Source organism: Gekko japonicus, unplaced genomic scaffold (genome assembly GCF_001447785.1).
Source record: "Gekko japonicus isolate JY-2015 unplaced genomic scaffold, Gekko_japonicus_V1.1 scaffold77, whole genome shotgun sequence".
Classification (NCBI taxonomy): domain Eukaryota; kingdom Metazoa; phylum Chordata; class Lepidosauria; order Squamata; family Gekkonidae; genus Gekko; species Gekko japonicus.
The window spans coordinates 1,962,172-1,983,585 of record NW_015161405.1 but is presented as its reverse complement, the minus strand read 5'-3'; the positions used below and the strand labels follow the sequence as shown (position 1 = coordinate 1,983,585).

The 21,414-nt window shown below is 41.7% G+C and overlaps 1 protein-coding gene across 1 annotated transcript in view; it reads right to left on the bottom strand.

Annotated features, from left to right (window-relative positions):
* Positions 1-21,414, bottom strand: part of ITGB8 (integrin subunit beta 8) — a 60,152-nt gene that overhangs the window by 16,697 nt on the left and 22,041 nt on the right. The window contains exons 2-6 of the mRNA XM_015426229.1: positions 19,873-19,958; positions 11,569-11,740; positions 5,470-5,716; positions 4,983-5,148; positions 1,521-1,679 (exon numbers count right to left, since the gene is read on the bottom strand). Coding sequence (XP_015281715.1) covers positions 1,521-1,679; positions 4,983-5,148; positions 5,470-5,716; positions 11,569-11,740; positions 19,873-19,958 — 830 coding nt within the window. The remainder of the gene's footprint in view (positions 1-1,520; positions 1,680-4,982; positions 5,149-5,469; positions 5,717-11,568; positions 11,741-19,872; positions 19,959-21,414) is intronic.

Here is a 21,414-nt window from a genome sequence, read left to right as displayed (position 1 = left end):
CATGTCAGGTCATGGCATGGTGCAGAGATTCCTGCCATGCCAGGCTCAGCAGTGTACCAGCCCACTGTACAGCAACCAGAGGACTTCTGCTCCACCAACTGGGAATGCAATAATCCTAATCTCATGCACAAGGCTTACTCCTGACAAAAACAGAAGCTAGGTACATACAGAGAATGGCCAGGCTACTAGCTGCGTTGTGATAAATAGGCAGTGGGAGCTGAATCATCTGATGAGCAAGACGAAACAGAATTATAAATTTGTCAGCTGCCCACTTAATACCAGACAACTTCCTGGCCATCCTCTCTACCCCGGCAGAACTCAAATGAGCAGTGGGGGGTGGGGGTGGGGGGACAGACGTTATGCGACGTCACATCCAGGTTTTCACATCTCCACTGAACAATGCTCTAGGAATCCTACCAGTCTTTACAGTAAAAAGTAGTGTTGGCACAGAAATCTCCATACCAAGTTGCACCTTCCATTTGAGGAAAAGCTAAAGTGTCTGAGACTATTCAGTTTAGAAAAAAATGATGATGGGGAGGGTTGTGATAGAGGTCTATAAAATCATGCAAGATAGAAGAATAACTTTTTTAGCTTTGTCCCAAAATACTGGAACTTGCGGGTACCCAATGAATTTGATTGACAATATTTTCTGGAAGGACAAAACGAAGTATTTCTTTGTTCAGTGAGAAATTATGTGGAATTCACTCCCAGAAGATGTAGGGATGGCCATGAATGTAGACAGTGTTAAAAGGGTGTTAGAAAGATTCATGGGGTATAGGCCCATTCCTGGCTACCAGTCATGGTAACTAAAGTGAACCTCCAAATTAAGAGAGCGTTAAACTCTGATTACTGCTAGGCAACATCCCAAGAATGCCTTGGCCTCTATTCTCTATTTCTTGCCTCTCCAGGATTACTGACTGGTCACTGGAAAGACAGGATGCCAGACTTGATGGACCACTAGTCTGATAGAGCAAGGCTCTTCTGTACTATGATGCAACAGCCAAGGCAGGAAGCAATCCATACAAAAGCTGTTTGTGGTTCTCAGCATATTATATTTATAATCTGTGCCATGCTTCCATTTTGCAATGAAATGATTCCCTATATAATATATTTATGATACAAACAATAAAAAACAAACAAACCAAAGACCGCTGGGCTGGTGGCACTTATTGTTATTATTGCTGAAGAAAGCGGATCAAAAGAGAAAGAGGGAAAGCAGTCTATGTAAATATTTTAAGTCTTTGTGGCATATATCTTGGTCAGTTGCCTCATTGATATTCCCTTCTCTTCCCCCCCAATCAACACACAACCCATGAAACATAGTTACTCACACTGCATTTACTGGCAGGAAGCAGACTGCCATACTCCTTTCTGATCAATCAAGAACTTTAAACAGCTTGAGTGAGGAGAGATCTGGCAGAAGTTCATGTCTTCCCAGCAGTTGTTTCTCATTATGGAGGCCCTCTCAAGCTTTGGGAACTATGGTCCAAAGATAACACCATCTACAACATATACCTTACCATACTGGTTGCTTTGACGTACACATTATCTTTCAAATGGCAATTTCCATCATTAGGAACTACTATCCCTGCTAATTTACTGTCAAGGGCGAGATGAGAAGACTGATCTGTCATCATGAGAAGTAGACGCTTTGCTTCCTTGCGCCAACCAATTTGGCTCTAGGAAAACAAAAATAATTAATTCTGTAAGCTTTATGAATGGAAAAAATGCAAGTGAAGAGGTGCCATTCGGTACTGCATCACTCAAGGACAAATTTATAACTAAAAGGCTACAGTTAACATCTGTTTTCATATACCGCAACCATAAGGCATTTATTGACTTAAAGGTCTGGAATATAGGCTTAGGCACCACCTATAGGATCTAGGTCTCCTGAACTGATGTTGCAAAACACACAATCAGAATTCTGTGTATCCTCTTGGGGGCCCATCTATACATTCTGTGAAAAGGGCACTTTTTGAGTCCATCTCATAATCTCTCCTTCTCCCTCTTTCTGGACAATTTCCCTCTATGAAATCTGAGTCACATACTTTGTGATTTATTATATGCTATTAAGTCAACTGGAAATCTCCACTTGGGTCAACAGAGCAAACCAAACTGTGTTGTATCATGAATGATTATAAAGCCAAAACCTGATGCTGTACTTCATTTAGTAATTGATTAACTACAAGACAACCTATAGAAGCGAAGGTAGAGCAAAACATTGCTGCTTCAAGTGTAGGGTGTAGCTGCCAATGGTTTCTCTATTCAACATGCTTCTGTGCTCAGCTAGTGTGGCTTGCAGGGAGGCAGTTTATAAACTGTGTAGAATCATAGAGTTGGAAGGGATCTCCAGGGTCATGTAGTCCAAACCCTGCACAATGCAGGAAATTCACAAATACTTCCCCCCCCACCCCCAGTGACTACTGTTCCACACCCAGAAGATGACAAAAAAACTCCAGGATCTCCAGCCAAACTGGCTTGGAGAAAAATTGTTTCCTGACCTCAAAGTGACAATCAGCATTTCCCTGGGTGTGTAAAAAAGAGACACAAGAACTAAGCACTGATGCAACCCTTCCTGTCCTCCCTCTCATGATCTGCCTAAATTCACAGAATCAGCATTGCTATCTAGCCTCTGTTTGAAAACCTCCAAAGAAGGAGAGCACACCACCCCCCAAGGAAGCCTGTTCCACTGAACACAATACTCTACGTGAGGTCTAACCAGAGCAGAGTAAAGCGATACCATCACTTTGCGTGATCTGGACTTTACACTTCTGTTGATACAGCCCAAAAATCACACTTGCCTTTTTAGCAAAAACATAAAAATAAACATAGGGCAGGAAGAAGGGGTCATGAGGGCCTGCCAGATGAAAGATGGCAACAAAAGGGGATAGGTGAGTCTCCTTGGGGAGAGAGTTCCAGAGTTTTGGTGCTATGACTGAGAAGGCCCTTTCTCAGGTTGCTATCTACCAAATATCAAAAACTAGGGGCACCTGAAGCAGGGTGCTGGAAGATGAGTGTAGTGGATAGGCAGGTTTGTAAGGGCGTAGACAATACTCTGCATCAACAGCAGCACCTTGATGTGCCTGGAAACAAATTGGGACCCAGTGTAGGTGGGCCAAGACTGGGGTGATAAGGTCCCTATGACACATTCCAGTCAACACTTTAGCTGCAACTTTCTGCATCCAGCATTCTTCAATGTATACATAAAGTGGGCAATGGGTTGTAGCTGAAAAACTATAAGCAAATGCATTGCCAGGGTTTCCATATAGGAATGACATTCCTCCCATGCACATACAGTAGTCTTGCCAACAAATTGAAAAGTTCAAGGAGAGGGTCAGAGAATTCAAACAGGCAGATCATAAAATTCTATTTAACTCGTGCTTGAGTCTGCTGGAAGGAGTTGAAACAAGGTAGAATTTCATTGTTGCAAAAACCTTGGAGTTAATCTGTTACTAGTATCAAAGTTACATATTACTAAGAACTGGGAATATCCCCAAATTCCCACGATGATGCAACAGACACCTAGATATTGGGAGACTGCCATCATGCAGACCCAACATCTGAAGGTCAGGGCCACTTTCTGAGTTTATATATTTATCTGGCTATTTATGTAAGACTATCTTGAAAAGAAGGACTTCAACACAGCATTTTAGGCCACTCTATTTTGATTAAGCATCATACTGAGTGCATGGACTTGGAGGTGGGGGTTTGGATTTTTTTCTCTTACTGTATTATAAGATTTGTTTAATACGGGAATGAAAGATTAATAGTTTTAAAAAGGAAAGATAAACTCTGACCCCTTCAGTAATACGTACCAACTACTTTCTGAATCTGTTAATTTCAGCTGGCTATTTTACATTGAAGCCAAAATAAGTTCCCTGAATTTATCTCTAGAATCCTTATTTATGCTTTCTGAGTCTGAGGCCTTTTAAAAAATAAAATCTAGTTTATTGGGATCAGAGCTACAAACTCTTTATAGCCTGGCTAACAGAACCTGTTCTCCCTTAAATTTGGGGATTGTTCCTAATGTAAACCTTCCAGCAGTATACCTCTATCAACTCATAGCTCCAAATTTCCGTAGAGCCATATCCTTCGCTAGATTTAATGTTCTTCCTTCAGCTATCTTATCTGGCAGATTCCAAGGGATTCCCTATCCTAGCAGGTGCTGTCCTTGTATGAAGGACTGTGTTGAAACTGTTGCCCATGTTCTCCTCCAAGTGCCCTCTCTATCTGGCGTCCCGTTGGGATCTTCTATATCCCATATTAGCCCAATTTTTAGAGACCCCTGATGATTTTAAGGTCCTTTTCTTGCTTGATAATCCAGATATAGAAATAACTGAAATAGTAGCAAAGTTTCTTTGCAGTGCCATGGTCTCACGATAACTGATACTATGAATTAGGTTTTATTATGATGCTACTCTTATTATGATGTTACTCTATGATGTTACTCTGCAATTCTAAGTTTACTCTGCATGAATTTTGTATTTAGATTACTGTATCTTTATGTATATGCCAATAAAAGGCTAGTCTGGAAGGGAAAAAAAAGGTAAGAGTAAAATAATACCCAAGCTTTTCCAGAACTGGCTTCTACATTTTAATAACACTCCTTAACAGGCATACAAGACAGATTCACAAACACTGTGTAGGTGTTGCTGGGAATTAGTTTTGGGATTTTCAGAGTTCTGTCTGAAGCATGACAAACTTCTGTAAGGTCATTGGCCAAAATCTCTGGGTTGTATCCAATATCTGCTTTCTGCTAAGCAAGAAGTCTTCTTCTGCCAAAGCAAGCTTCCTGGCTTAGCAGAAAGAGATCACTGGACCCAACACTCTGCTTCTGGAAGCAGCACAAGCTCTACAGTACTGCCATTGGCTCTGTGAGGAACTATCATCTGCTCCAAACCATAAGATTGTCAGTTACAGAAATTTGGCAAAAAATCTGCATTTACTATGTAGCAATTGCTACTTCTCCATTTACCTCTTACCTGGCATACAGCCGCCTGCAGCATAGCATCAAAGCCTCCTTCCGGTGTATCGATATTGCCAGAGATTTTTTGCCTATTAATTGCACTTCTGAATTCTGTTATCTTGTCAGTTAGTGATAATACATTGATATAACCATGAGGAGGCATACAATCCAGATTATAATCACTGTTTGGGATAAGGAAACACACCAAATTAGAATATAGTTAAAACAGTGGTTAATTCTAATACACTGAATCTGAGGGTCACTTCTGGGGTTGCATGCAGCCCCATCTCAAAAATCTCCCAGGGGCTGCAGATGCACAGCCATCAGCCCTATGCTAGTAGGCATTGCAAGAAACCTTAGTAGATACTCAAAGATGAACGGTTGCTCACTTATTTTATTCCCCATTGCTCTTCAAAATATAGATTAAACCAGATTTGGATTGGAGTGTGTGTGCGCATTACACCATTAGGACTGAAATCAGTATGGAATGAATGTGTACCTACCTGCACTGATTATGGATTCTTCCTGGGTGAATACTAATGTATGGAGTCACCGTCTTATCCACATATGATCCAAATCCAAGTCTTAAATCAAGGGAAATATTTTCCATCTTTTGAGATAAATCAAATCCAACAGTATTCAATTTTTCTATGTTTTTGTGCATAGATGCAGACACATCAACTAAATAATAGAGGTCCACAGGGTACTTTTCCAGAGGGCGGACTTTCAAAATAAAACTTGCTTCAGATCCTGATATGTAAAAAAAAGGAGCTGTAATCAATATTTCTAAATATTACAGGTTACCTTAAAAAAAAACAACCTCACAGAAACAACTATTTCTAAAATAATTCAATTTTTTTCTGAATAAGTGTATTTAGTAAATGGTAAACTACAATGGTATGGCTGTGAGAGTTGGACTATAAGGAAGGCCGAGTGCCAAAGAATAGATTCTTTTGAATTTTGATACTGGAGAAGACTCTTGAGAGTCCCTTGGACTGCAAGGAGATCAAATCAGTCAATCCTAGAAGGAATCAACCCTGACTGTTCCCTGGAAGGCCAGATACTGAAGCTGAAGCTCAAATACTTTGGCCACCAAATGAGAAGGGAGCACTCACTGGAGAAGACCCTGATGCTGGGAAAGATTGAAGGTCAAAGAAGAAGGGGATGGCAAAGGATGAGATGGTTAGACAGTGTTATCGATGCAACAAACATGAAATTAAGCAAACTCCGGAGCATGACGGAAGACAGGAGGGTCTGGTATGATGTGGTCCATGGGGTCACGAAGTGTCGGACTCAACCGTGCAACTGAACAACAACAAAACTACAAGCAGAATTTAACAAAAAGTGTGCTAAGTATAAGAAATGAAAGATCCATCTGTGTATAACACTGATATGTTTTTCTGAAAGCAAAAATTGAAGGATAGATTGGGAAAATCACCCCCAGTGCTTCATCAAAGCCTTGACCCATTATTTTCCTGAGGCCCAGGTTTACTCACTCAAATTTCCAATTCTCCAATTCCTCTGAGACAATAAATCATTAAAAAGATTTTGTACCCAATCTTTTCACTATATACAGGCTTCATGGCAGCCTCAAAGGCCATACAAAATATAACCAATTGTCATCACACATTTTTATAGTTCCCTCCTCAGCCTTCAAAGTCTTCCTACCACTACTGCTCTTGGTGTTTGCTCTTTCAGGATCTACCCATCTGTTATGTTATTCTTCTGTCCTTCCTAGGGATGAACACAAACCAGGAAAATATGGTTCAGTTTGTGTCACACATTTTTATAGTTCCCTCCTCAGCCTTCAAAGTCTTCCTACCACTACTGCTCTTGGTGTTTGCTCTTTCAGGATGTATCCACCTGTTATGTTCTGTCCTTTCTAGGGATAAACACGAACCAGGAAAATATGGTTCAGTTTGTGATGTGCCCTATTCGTGAACCATGGACCTTTACGAATTTTTAGCCACCTCATGAACCAGTTCAGTTTGTGAGGTAGTGAAATGGCCCCTGGTGTGCTAGAAACACCAAACTTGAAGGGATCTCTGGGTGACTCTCTTCTACCTGTCTGTCATTTCCCTGAAAGCACTTTCCCTGGGGCACCTTCTTTGGGGGGCATAACTCAGACCCCATAAATCCAATCCTCACCGAACTTGGATGGCAGGTAGGGGACAGTCAGCTGGAGATCTCCTGAGAGTTTGGTGTCTCTAGCTATCACAAGTTCTGTTCTATACACTCCTGAAACTCCACCTATCTAAATGACCGGGGTTCAGGAGTGTACAGAATGGATCCTGTGCAAGCTATAGACATCAAAGCCACAGAGGACCTCCCCTGGATGTTCCTCTACATGCCCTCCAAGTTGTTGCTTTAAAGTTTAACATTCTGATTGAGCAGAGACAGTCTGTATGGGAAAGCCTTTGCTCATGAACCAGGATGAACCTCCATGAATAGCTTGAAAGTTCGTGGAGAGTTCATGCTGGGTGACCTGCCACAAACTTGACTTCACGAAGCACAAACTGCCCAAAATTCATCACAAACTTTAGTTTGTGAGTCCTTCCTCCCAGGAGTTCAGAATGACAGAAAACGTTCTCTTCTCTGCCATTTTATCCTCACAACAACCCTGTAAAATAGTTTAGGTTGAGAGTGCCTGGCCGAAAGTCACTTTGTGAGCATTATTACTGAGTAGGATTCAAACCTAAATCTCCTCAATCCTATTCCAACAACCACACCATACTGGGTATGGTGTTGATGAGTTAAGCTACCAACTTCCAGAAATAGATTGCCAACCTTACCCCTCAGCAGCCAGATATTATCAGTCTCTTCAGAGGGTTGGAGCTTCTTCCTCTGTATAGTCACCATATAGGGCAGCCCAGCAGCTTCCTCCTACCCGATAGCCTCAGTAGTGTCAATAAGAAGCTGGAGGAGGGGTCCCTTCCTTGCTAACATTTCTTTTTTTTCCCCTGTCAGTGGAGCTGAGTGCTGTTCCTCGTCCCAGGAAGACAAGCAAACAACAAATGCAAATGGAACAGCATGACAAAGCTGAAGTAAGTAGCCGGAGGATGTTATGGCAAATCTACCAGAAGCTGAATCCTGGGCCAGTGCCCATAAAGGAGCAATAGTCTCAAGCTCTACTCTTTTTGCACAGTCATCTAACTGGCAGGATGCCCGATATTATACACCAGGGGCTCCCTATGCCTTATTTCAATGTCCAACTGCTCGCACAAGGCAGGTAGAGAGATTTTACTCCATAATTTCTGCATTTAACTATTAAGCAACAATGTAATATTTGGTCAGATTGATGATTCAAACTCTGCTAGACAATACCCATGGTTCTAGTGGACAGCTTTGTATTTGAGTATCTATATTAATTGAAATGGAACCCCCCGAAAACTCTCCATCCTCTCTTCTCTGGTAGTTTCCGTGTTTGCATCTCTCTTTCTCTCTGTGTGACTGAAGCAGAGAAAGCCCCTGCAACACCCTAAGAAAAAGCTTCTGAACTGTTGGTTACCAATCCACATATTTTGAACAGGGGGGAGGGCAAGGAAGAAGTTGACTTCTGATTCAAGAAAATGGAGATTATGCTTAGGGTCATTCCAGATCACTGACTTTTCTCCTTCTCCTGACAAAGTTTACCATTTAGGTTTGGCTCAACTCCCTGCCTTTGATAACTGTTAAGAGCACTGATAAATTGTTCTTGTATTCCCCCCCCTGCATATATGATTTGATCTTCTTTCTTTACACGTTATTACTCTTTTTCTTTCTCCTTCCTAAGACAGTATGCCAAGGGTCTGCCAGGTTTGTTTGTGTGTTCAAAATGCCTTTGTTTTAGAAATTTTAATTTTTTCTGTACCTCTTCCATTTCTAACATGTCTAATTGGTTTTTTAATTGTCTGATCTCTGCTAGTGTGTATTTATTGGAGTTTTGTTTGTGCTCTTGCTCCAATCTCTGGATTTTTTCTACTAATTTTTCTCTTTTCTTCATGGTGGCAGCTGCTAATAAGATTCCTCTAGCAGAAGCTTTGCTTGCTTCCCAAATTATAGCTGAGGACATTCCTTCTGTATTTAAAAAATTCTTCCAGGTATTTTTTACACTTGCTTACTACATCATCTTGTAGTAAAAGAGCATCATTTAGTCTCCATCTTCCTCTTAGTTTTCTGTTTCCATATTTAGATGTCCATCATAGTGCCTCAAATTACAGTGGATGAAATGGAAATCATTTTTGGAAGGTATGCAGGTAGCTAGCTTAGAATTTCTGGCACAGCACCATCTAAGACATATTCTGTCATAGTATATATTGGGTAATACTATATTGGGTGACAATCAGGCATAACCATCTACTCTTCCATAGAAAACCTATCTTCCAGAAACCATCAACAGATCAGTAACTTTAATGTTCTTTAAAAAGAGTTCAGCAAACTGATGGCATCCAAAACTAGAAACAGAAAATGCAGATTATTTCCCCTTTCCACTAACTTAGGTCATGATGGTGAAAAATCAGGTGGTCGGTTTTATAAAAAGATTCTGTGAGCAGTTCAAAGGGAACATTTAGGAAATGTGTGCATAGAAATAAGAAGCAGCCAAGGGTTAGATAAAGGGTCCATCTAGATGAGCTTCCTACTTCCCACTGTGCCCAGGGAAGAATGCAAGCAAGGAATGAAAGGAATCGCTTTCCTCTGCTGTTGTCCCCCAGCAATCAGAATTCAGACACACTGCCTCTGAACTTGCCGTCACTGCCAGCTGTCAAACTCAGAACCTCATTTGCTATGGGATTGTTGTGTGTTCCATTCCATAACCTGTATCTGAGCTGTGGGGGGGCGGGGGGGGGAAAATGGTATGAAACAGTGTGTGAGAAAGTGCTTTGCTTAGCTTCTTGGTAACTATTCCTTAAGGGGCTTCCCATTTGGGAAGTATGTGAAATGACCTTGCATGCTGTCTTGGCTAGTCGGCCTTTCTTAGATAATATAACTGTAGGTTGGCAGGTGGGGGAAGGAGTGCTAATGGTGCACGTTAGGTTTAGGTGGGCTGAATGGATGGTTTGATTGGATGGGTCACAGGAGGGGGGCTTGTTTGAATCATTTATAATTCCAGAACTGGCGCCGAAGAAGTCAATTCTGACACAAGTGGTTACAGCTTGAAACATGTACATCTCTCAATAAACAAATCACTAACCAGAGAGTGTTGTTGGGAGTACGTCTGTTCAAGAGTCTGACACCAGTAGTGGTTGCAAGACCTATCCTCCACTAATATGTTTAGTCCCATTTTAAAACCATGAAAGAAAGCAGCTGTCATCAAGTACTGAACTTCATAAAGTAATCATGTACTTCCTTCATTCTTCCTTGAGATTATTTCCCATTAACTCCACTGGATGACCCCAAGCATCTATCTACTTTTTCTTGCCATACACAATTTTATAAACCTGTCATGTCCCTCTCCAATGGTCTTCTTTCCCTCTAACCAAGACAGCCCCTTCATTGATTTAAATTTCCACTTGGTCAGAAATCCAACAAAAAATGTAGCCTAGGGAACAAAGAGCCTCTGAGAGAACAGAACAGGAAGTAGCAGGTGTGAACTGAGGCTGAACAAATCCAAGCCTCACAATGAGCTGAACTGAGGTAATCAGCACATATTCAGAGTAGTCAAGTTCATCAAGCTATACTTTATAGTGAAAGCCTGCTGGGACATTTGTGGATACAATAGATGCTGCAATAATCTCGGACAACAAGGAGTTTGTTCTCATAAACTTTGGGCTAAACACAATCACCCTGCTTTTTTCTTTCCTCTGACAAACAGGTCATCCCCCCAAAAGCAAAAGCAGCTGTTTTTCTCAAATCTGCAAGTATTCCCATGAGTAACAAAACTGAGCGATTTTCCAACAGTTCAGAGGACTGTTCATCAACAGCATGGAACTTCCTCAAGTTGAAGGAGGGAGGAGAAAGAGACAGACACTTGCTCCAAAAAGTCCTGACATACATACTGGCTCTCAGAAGAGTACCAGAGCAGTTCTGCATATACCCACTCATCTTGTAATCAACTTGACAATCAAATGAACTATTATATCTATGGAAGCTCCATGGTTTTCGAACCTGTGTTTGTGGCACTATCAAGATTATTGGTCTGTCAAGGAAATGGCACTACATTTATATTCTGCTAGCTTATAAGATAACTTATCATTGTTATGGAGGTTTATGAAGTCTCATTCTTGCTAGTTCTTGGTGCTGGGAACTACCATGAGTCCTGGAACAAAGTTTTTCTCTGGGTCCTACTTTGGCCCAATTCAACCATATGATGGATCATTGGCTGCTTCCCTCAAGGTTGCCTCACAGCACAACAGGAGGGGGGAAACAATGATGGAGGAAGCATGTCCTCTCCTCACCCTCTGCTGCCATCCTCCTGTTCGACTATGGGGGAAACAGCCAGCAGACCACCTGGTCTCTTCTCTTCTCTTTGTGCAGCCCAAACCCCACCGCTGGGTGAGGAGAGAATGGGATGGACAAGGGGAGGAGATCTACTCACAACTACTAGCAGATCTCTCTCTCTCTCTCTCCCCTCTCTCTCCCACACACACACCTTTTAAACAGTATTTTCTTTTTAATAAGCAAACCTGGATGTAGCTGGATTGAAATCTCTCCAGGTGTCACTTGTATATTAACTTCATTGTTGGATACAATGAGACCAACTTTGGGACTTTCAATGAAGTCTGGCCTGCATCCTTTGTTAATTAAATGCGAAATTATGTCACAACGCTCCTTCTGCTTCATTCCAGCCATAAAATCCTGTTTTAAGAGAGGTGGGGAAAATATAATAAAACAGCGCTCTAAAGAAAATGATCTGTAGTATCTTCAAGCACAGCTACATAACCAAAATGAATGTCAAACAATGGTGCATACCAATATAAATCACAATTTTTTCATAAATATATATTTTAGCAACAATGACAAGAAAATATTTATAAACAGATGCTAATTGTTCTAATAGTTTTTGAAGGAAGTTCATTTATTTTTGAAGTGATGGGTTGTTTTTTTTGCAATTTTAATAATTTCTGCTTAATTTGATAGAAAGGCTATACATGTAATATTTCTCTTTAGGGGTTTATGCTACAATTAACAAAGGAGTTTCCAGCTCTGTTGAAAGAAAGTGAACCTTTGTCATTAATTTCAACTAGATTATGCCCTAAATTAAAAAGTCTAGTAGAGCTAATTCATGACGTTTATGAAATACAGTTACAAGAATGGGACCTGAAGTTACATTCCAAAGAACAAAGTGAAGAGTCAGCTTCCGGCAGTTCTTTCTGGGCACACATCTTGAGAAATATTTTCTGTATGGTTATAGTGAATTGTTACACTTCTGCCTAACTCTATATGCCAACTTCATTCAGCTCAGCAAAATAAAAAGAGCTTTGTTGTATCAGATCTGTGGCCCATATAATCCAGCATCCTGCTTTACAGTGGCCAATCAGTTGCCTTGGAGGGCCAATGAACAGTGCACAGAGGGCAAGGCCTTCCCTTGATGCTCAGCACTAATGTTTAGAGATCTGCTGCCTCTATATATAGCTGTTCCCTTTACTGACCATGGCTAGTAGCTATTGATGAACATATCCTCCATGAATCTGCCTAACATCCTTGATAATCTGTTCCTCCTTGTGTAATATCCCGGAAGCACATAGTGACACTGTTCTTTTGAGACTGTTTTCTGTTATTATTTTTGCCCCTTGGAAAGGTTCCTGGAAACAATCTAGAAAATCCCATACTTCCCAGCCTTTTGTTTGGTCCTCCCAGTCCTCCCAAGCAGTTTTGTTTGAAAGGGCCTTTCTGTTGAGGGTGTCGTCATACACCTGTTACTGACCGGCACTTTTTTTCTGGTAAATCTGCTGATATGCTTGTGTTTTAAAGTTTGTTGTAGTTTGTTACGCCTTCCTATATTCTGACTTCACTGGACTGTACTAATAGCTATCATGCTGCTCTGGCCATTCATATCAGTTTAGAAAACACACTCACACAAAACTAAATAACTGAAAATAACATATGAGTGTGGACTGCAACTGTGGGGTCTCAGTGACTGGCTCTGTTGCTGAAGATATGCAGCATGCACCTTTTCCCAATGCCCATCACTGAAAGGGCCGCCTGTCTGTCTCATGTTCAGAATTGGGAGTGCTGCAGAAATAAGAGGCACTAAAACAATGAGGATGTCTATTGTCTTGTCCAGAATTCTGTTTCCAACACTCGTCCAATTGTTACTTCTAGTCACAACTGACACCACATCTTGTACTCTAGACATACTGCCACTGAACGCAGAAGTTTTGTTATACAGTTATTATGGCTAATAGCCACTGATATATCCATCCTGTACAAATCTTCTTTTTAAAGCTACTTTATGACAATGTATTCCATAAGTTCAAGATACATAGTGTGCTCTAAACCATTGGGTAAACCTGAGTTCTAACATTATCAGGGGGAAAAAAAAATTCTCTATCCATTTGTGCTATACCACTTGCAGCTTTGTAAATCCCTACAATGTTTATCCAAATTTCATTGAATTTTAGCCAACACATTTAAAAACCATTTTTTAAAAACAAGATGATAGAATTCAGCATGGGCAAAGGCTGACTGTGTAGTCTACAGGGCTGGCTTCCAATACATGTGACTAGGGGGTGTGCACACACAAAAAATCAGCATTTTTTGGGTTCGGGAATGCCAAACCTGAAACGTATCACTATATACCAATATTCCCGAATCCCAGTATCAGTATCATACTGGGATTTGGGGAAAATCAGTATTGCCTCTCTTTTCTCCCTGAGTTGCGCTGTGACACTAGCTGCAGCACACCTCAGTGATGGAAGGGAAGGTATATCTCTTTAAATATCTTCCCTTTCCTTCCTGAAGTGTGCCACTGCTGCAGAGTGACTCAGGGAGGGAATGCATTTAAACTTTAAATACCTTCCTTCCCGGAGTTGCGCCCACAGAGGCGGGATGCCTCAGGGAGGGAGGGGAAGGCTTTAAATGCCATTAGACCCCTCTGTTTGGCATCTTCCTCCTTTGAAGCAAAACTGAGGGGTTGAATGCTTCCCTCCCATTTAAAAGGATCAGAGCAGGGGATCTGCCTGTCAGCTGATCCTTTTAAATGGGAGGGAGGCATTCAACCCCCCCCCCCTTTCACTCCCTGCGCTCCAGAGCTGGAGACAGCAAAACCTAGGGGTAAAGTCTTCCTCCCATTTAAAAGGATCAGTGCACAGGTGGACCTACTACACTGATACTTTTAAATGGAAGGGAGGCATTCAACCCCTCAGTTTTGCTCTCCCCAGCTTCAGAGCTATTGCCCCCTGAGCCAGAAATAATGAGACAGACAACTGTTTGGAATTCAAACAAGGGCCACTTTATTAACTATTTATTTTGCATAATAAATCAACAGCAAAGGAACTAAGAGGGAGCAGAAAATGCCAGGCAGGTGTCACTCCAGCCAACCTCCTTGCCTAGATGTATGGGCAAGTCACTAGCCCCAGTCTAGGGCCAAGTCTCTGGCCCGCGACCGGCAGTCCAGCACACAGGTCACCCCCCAGGAGTGCCTATCCCTGAAGCCCTACAGCCTCAGGGAGGAGCTTACCCAGGGAGGAGCTTACCCAAGAGGTGGTCACCATTCCCAGCCTTAAGCTGTGACATAGTTAATTAGCTGATGCAACCTAGTGCAACTTGCATCTGGTGACCCTGTCACATGACAGTCTTACCTGTCACCCAGATCAGTTTAATCTGACATGTGTGCATCATTGGCTGTCATCTTGCATACATATAATACAATATGCCAACAGGGCGAGGCGCAACTGACAGAGGGGGAATGGGGCAGAGCCTATAAAGGCCGGCCCCGCCCACTCAGCCGAGACACACTGCGTCTCAGCGCAGCTGTCAGTTTCCCTTTCCTCCCAGGGGCAAAACAGCCCATGCGCTCAATCGGCTTTGCCAATAGCGCACAAGCCTCAATGCCGAATGCACACCCAAGTTGTGACAGGTAGGAACCCTGCAGGGAAAAGATATTTCCTCTGCGATGGGACATTTATTATGGAGGGGCCATGGATTGGTTGCAGAACATCTGTTTGGCATGCAGAAGGTTACATCCCTGGCATCAGCTGTCAGGTAGTAGGTGATGTGAAAGACCTCTACCTGAGACCCTGGGGAGCCGATGCAAGTCTGAGTAGACAGTATTAACTTCAACAAACTAATGATTTGATTCAGTAATAATAGCTTCATAGTTCACATCTGTCCATCTGTTCTTATGCTCTGGGTTGCAGTCTCCACCTCCAAACCAGGTGGGTGAGAAGACCCTCTTTTGTAAAAGGAAGTTATCAGCTTGCTATCTCATTAAATGAAATGCTTTCAGAGAACTACTTCTTCAGTGCATGCAAATAAAGCATGCATATGTGGGGGAAATAGCTCATAGTGGCTGATTCCACCTCAAAAATGCTTGACTATATCATTTTGTCATCTTAGCAGGCAAACATTACTCTTTATTTAGTCTTGGCCCACAGTGTTCCAACAATAATTGTTTTTATCAAGACAAGTGTTTTTTTTATTGAGTAGCGAATACATTTGACAGATGAAAATGGATTTTGCTCTGAACTGCGTAATTGAATTGCTTTTATTGCTAAACAGAATTTCCCATTTATTGGGCTAGAAAATATTAGAATACTCCCAACACACACTTTGGTGGTTCGCTTAAAAACAGGACACAAAAAAGAGGGAAATGGACACAAGAACAAAATAAAGATGTAGAATATGGTTCATACTTGGCACAGTTCTTATTTGTAAAGGGGCAAGATCAGGGTCAAGATCTCATGTCTACAAACCACTAAGCACTGAAAGTAATGCATAGCCACAGTCCCCTAACTCCATACATTATTTCCTACATAGAATGATGGCCTCCAAATTATAATGAAAGGTGTCCTCAGTTGTAGTGGTATAACAAAGCCTGTCATAAAATCTCAGATCTAGCCCTCACCTGGATAGCCCAGGCAAGCCCGATCTCATCAGATCTCAGAAGCGAAGCAGGGCCGACCCTGGCAAGTACTTGGAAGGGTGACCTCCAAGGAATACCAGAGCCGGGATGCAGAGAGAGGTTATCAAGCCACCTCTCTGAAATGTCCTAGCTCCACTAGGGGTCACCAGAAGTCACTATGACTTCCAGGCTCACAAGCACACACATACTCACCCACAAAAATAAAAATAAAATTTTGCTCTACAATTAGACTGAAACACATGGCATGATTAACTAGGTAATAGGGGCTTGATTAGCAACTCTTCTTCCTTTTACATGATAGGACATAAACAGTCAATTTTTAAATAGAAAGTATTTATGTGATTGCAAAGAATACTTTTATGCATAATTTTTTTTTACTAGATATGTCTTTCTTCCACACTCCAAATATAGAAACACAACATGGTGAAATATGTTAGCATTTTACAAGATGGCAATGCATAGTAAACAAAGCGTCAAGAAAACTAAAATGTCATGAGCTGGAAAGACGAAAGCTCATTGGCTGCAGTGGGAGACCAACTGGGGCAGAAGCATTATCTAGAAAGCTGTACACAGGCAGGGTTGCTTGGGGCAGCAGCCATATGTGGACTGAAGAAACAGTCACACACTTGTTATTCCTATGTTAATAGAAATGCTGTTGATACCTTTTCAGCCGTTACTCAGAACAGCTGCATCGAGGGTCCCTAAATGTGTTGAACCTGTGGGCCCTTTTGGAATCTTGAGAAAGGGTAGTATATACTACCAGAAAAAAAGACTGCTCATGGCAGACTTCTGGTTTTGGCACGTTGATGGCGGGTGCGCTCCTCCGAAGCTCCGAAGAGAGCGGTCCGTGACCCGGCGGCAGAGAGGGAGTCTGGCTGGCTCTGGACTCTCCCCGGAGCCCTTGTAGAGGGCTCTCAGCCTGGGGCGCTGGGGGTACCTCTCCCAAGGCCAAGGCCAAAGGATCGAGGCTCCACCCTGCCCCTATAGGTCCTGCCACCACAGTACCATTCTGGCCATGAGACGAGCATACCGGACCAGCGAGCAACAGACCGGGCGAAAACAAAAAGACTTTCTCTTACCTGATGAAGCGGATCATGAGTAAGATGCTAGCCTGGGTGCCCCCAAGAAAAAGTGGAGGGGGGGAGGCTACCCACTCCTTGAAAATGACAAAGAAGATTTAAAAGCATTATAAAGGGGGCAGAAAGTGGTGGCATTTGAGCAGACTGCTGGTTTCAACTAGCACAATGCCAGACTGTTAAAGGCATTAGAACTAATGAACTTCTAAAGACTTAAGCAAACTTTCCCCAAAATATAAACAATGTCTTATCGGGCTGAAAAGATGGTGGTGAAAGCAAAGATTCAACAAGGAACTGCCAGCTCAGCACGTCTGGTTTCCAAACCGGAAGTGAACTTTGACTTTCCAGGCATGCTGGATATTGCATTGCGACCTCTGGTGGCACAGATGACTAACATCAACAAGACCTTGGAGTCTTTACAAAAACAGCTAAAAGAGTCTAATAAAAGAACAGAAGAAGTGGCAAACAAGATAAAAGCAATTGATCAAAGACTGGAAGTTGTGAGAAAAGAAATCTTCTGACAAAACTCAACTTTTGCAACTACAAATGGAAAAATCTTCATATGTGCTGAGATTTCAGGGTGTTCCAGAAAACAAACCAGAGAATCTAAAAGAAACCCTTAGCGAAGTGCTCACACCAGTGACAGGTATTAAGGCGAAAGTACTACAAAACAAAATGGATATGGTCTATCGGACATATTCAGAATTTATTAAAAAAAAAACCCTGCCTGGTGAAATATATGTCAGATTCTCTAAGAGATCCATAAGAGATACAATACTGAAAGCAACATCCAGAACTACACTGAAAATAAAAAAAGAAGAGAATCCTAAAATACATTCCATTTGAGATAAGGAAGAAGAGGAAATATACAAGAACTTAATCATTTATCTACAGGATAAGCCCACCACCTACAGATGGATATTACCTGAAGGCTTGATGTTCAACTATAAAGACAAAAAATAAAAGATTGAGTCTCTTATTAAAGCGAAGCAGTTTTTGGAAAGACAGCAAGACTCAGAAAAAGAAGGAGAAGTGGATAGCTCGCAGGGCTTGGGAAATCATGAAATATCCACAGATGGCAGCTCAGAAGTTGAATTCGAATCAGAACTCAGAGCAGCAGCACCCAAACCACCTCGGGACTATAAAAGCAAGAAGAAGGGAAAGAAAGGCAAAAAATAGCTTAAATCTAAGAAGAAATGTTTATATTACATTACAAATTCTTGCATTGTTAATAGCTTTAACTTTATCCATACTGAAAGATCAAAATGAGATTTTTATTCTTAATGTGAAGAGAAAAACTTTGACTTACGATAATAATAATTATGATATATGGTCATTGTGTAGCTGTAATTTTAGTTAGTGTGTAGTTTGTCAGGCTGTATGTAGAAAATAAAAATAAAAAGTATATTTTAAAAAAACTGCTCATGGCAGGTGAGACCAATCATGAAATAGTTGCGGGGGGGGGGGATCACGAAATATTGGAAAGCTATAACCCTGTGAGGGATTCAGCTGTTTCTGAATGGGGGCTCACTGAAAAGGTGGAGCCAGGACTGACCCTTTACTTTAGGGAAGGAGGAGTGGGTGCCAGGAAATGCACCAGTGGGCATAAGGCGTTTTTACATTTTTTTTTAAAAAAAAGGTTTTATATCCGTAGTTGTTACGTTTCTTGTTTTATCAGGTTTTTAAAATTATTGCTGTTACACACTTTGGGTCTTGAGACACTCGGGAGAAAGGTGGGTATATAAATATTCTAAATAACTAAAATAAAGTATGCTGATGGACACCACATTCGGTATCACTGAGTTATCCAGCAGCTCAAGCCCAAAATAAATTAAAAGCCAACAGCACCCAGTGCAGAGATGTTCATATAAAAGTGTTTACTTTTAGTTGTTCTTGAAAGCATATTTGAAATTATCTAGTAAATATGAAGTATTCTACTCAAGCAAATATCTGAATGCTCACCTTGTGGCTGCCTGGCACCCCTGAGAAGTCTGGGGTGTGGGCAAGGGGCAGATGTAACATTGTGTGATGTGCTGACCACGTCTGGGTAGGGTTTCCAGCTGTTAGTTGGGAAATATTTGGAGATTTGAGGGTGGAGCCTGAGGAGGGTGGGGTTTGGGAAGGGGAGGATCTTCAGTGGGGGGGTCTGATGCCATAGCATTTACCTTCCAAAGTGGCCATTTTCTCCATCTCTGTCACCTGGAGATCAGTGAACTCCGTGAATCTGGGGTAAAATCATTGCACTGCAACTGCTTAAAGCTTTACGCATATGTGAAGCTGCCTTATACCGAATCAGACCATAGGTCCATCAAGGTCAGTATTGCCTGAGTATACTCAGTCTGGCAGTGGCTTTCCAGGGCCTCAGGCAGAGAGAGGTCTTTCACTTCACTTGCTTCCTGAGTCTTTTTAAATGGAGATGCCAGGGATTGAGTTTGGGACCTTCCAAATGCAAACCAGAGACTCTTCTGCTTAGCCGCAGCCCCTCCCCCTTCTAACCCTTCCAACAGCCACTATTAGAAGGTAAGTTGGTGCAAATCATACACTCTTCCATTTACATGCAATATAATAAATACTTGTTAGAGAGAGAAATGGTGGTGCCTGCACAAGGCCATATATTCCTATAGTCGCCAATTATTTTGTCTACCAGTACAGTTAAAAAGCATGTAGAAAACCATGAACAGAATTTAAAAGTTATTTTAATGGACTTTTCCCTAGTAATTGATTTCCTATTTTGATACAGAAGTTTTCTTTTTTGCATAGCTCCCGTACTAGAAACACCAAAACAAGTAACTCTGTACCATGATGCCTAATACAGAGAAACAGCTTACCTCTTGAGTGCACCACCCACATTCCAGGCCCACGGCAAGGCACTTGGTACATGTTGCTGCATCTGAGATGGTGCATCTGTTTTCTGCTGTAATAAAATATAAAGCCATTCAAACACTTTGCTAACATGCTCGGTGTACATCTACATTCTAAAAGCAGAGGGCTTTTTTTTTTTTAAGAAAAAAAGATCTTACACAAATGACATTTATGAGTCAGAACAGGGAAGCACTAAAAAGACTGGAGTAGACAAAATGCAAGATTAGTGGCACTTTGTGGACAATCAAAATAAAACTCTCTCTTTATTTGGTTTATGGCTTAATAATTCCAGTTGCTATGTGAGCAGGAAACAGTTCAGGAAAGACTGGAGCCAGGCAAACGGGGATAAGGGGGTACAGAGAACTCAGAGCAGGGGTATAGCTCATGGTTGGCCTGCATCTGCCTGGCAACCCTCCCTTTTGGAGTTCAAGCTTTGTTCTTTTCAAGAAAAGGAACAAAACAGCAAAGAAAGGCCAGAGGTGGCTGTACTGGCAGCAGTGTTTGTGTCTGTGAGAAAAGAGGGCTTATTTGTCCAGGCCCTGACCTATTTGTTCATACGCATAATGGTGTCCTCCCGATCCTCTTCATTATTTTGGCTTTATTTTGCTGTTTCCCCAAGTACTCACACCAAAACATAACCCATCAGATCTGTAGTAGGTGTAGAAAATCCCGCCGGCAGTCTTGGGTACACTGCCTGCTGTATGTCCTACCACTGAGATTTCGTTGGTATTAGTTCTAGCTTGTGCTTCTTTTCATTATTTTAAAATAAACTACCTTTTTTACATGGATCAGAAATTCAGTTCTTTATTGCTTCTTTCCCCGCACCATCTGGCATAAATGAGGTATTTCATTTCTCAGGTTAACAAACTGAAATTATTTGCCCACAAGCAGCAGTAGCAGCAGCTAGCTGCTGTCATTACTCGCCTCAGGAATACTCACATCCCTTTTCGGCTTGATGCCTTCTTGCATGTTTGTATTTTTTAAAAGGGCAGGGTGCCATCTGCTATTTTCAACTCTCTGACAGAGGGCTTTGGAAGACTGCCTTCAAAATGCAAGCTGTGGTTCTTTGTTCTGGTAGTTTTCAAGCATATCCAGTATGGCAAACAATGAAACATTTGCTGTCTCCTTATCCATAAAGCCAAAAAAATGCAATGCTGAAACGTGAAGGACAACTGCTACAAATCCTGCACAGAGTCAGGATCCTCAGTCATGGGGACTGTGTGGCCCACACCGGAAAGCACAGTCCCACTATTTAACTGCAAAGAGCTCACACTGAAATGAGAGAAACTAGGCCAAAGTGCTGAATGACTCTTTTGCTTCAGCTAAAAGTTAAACTCTACTTAATTAAGAGAAAACAGAACAGGAAAGGTATGTAAGCCAAGTCCAAGTAGGAAAATTCTTAGGGCCCTCTTTAATGGTTAAAGTTTCAGAATGGGAACAAGAAGACCTGGGTTCCAATGTCCAAGCAGAATACATAATCTGAGGTATAATGTTATGGTTGGTCACAC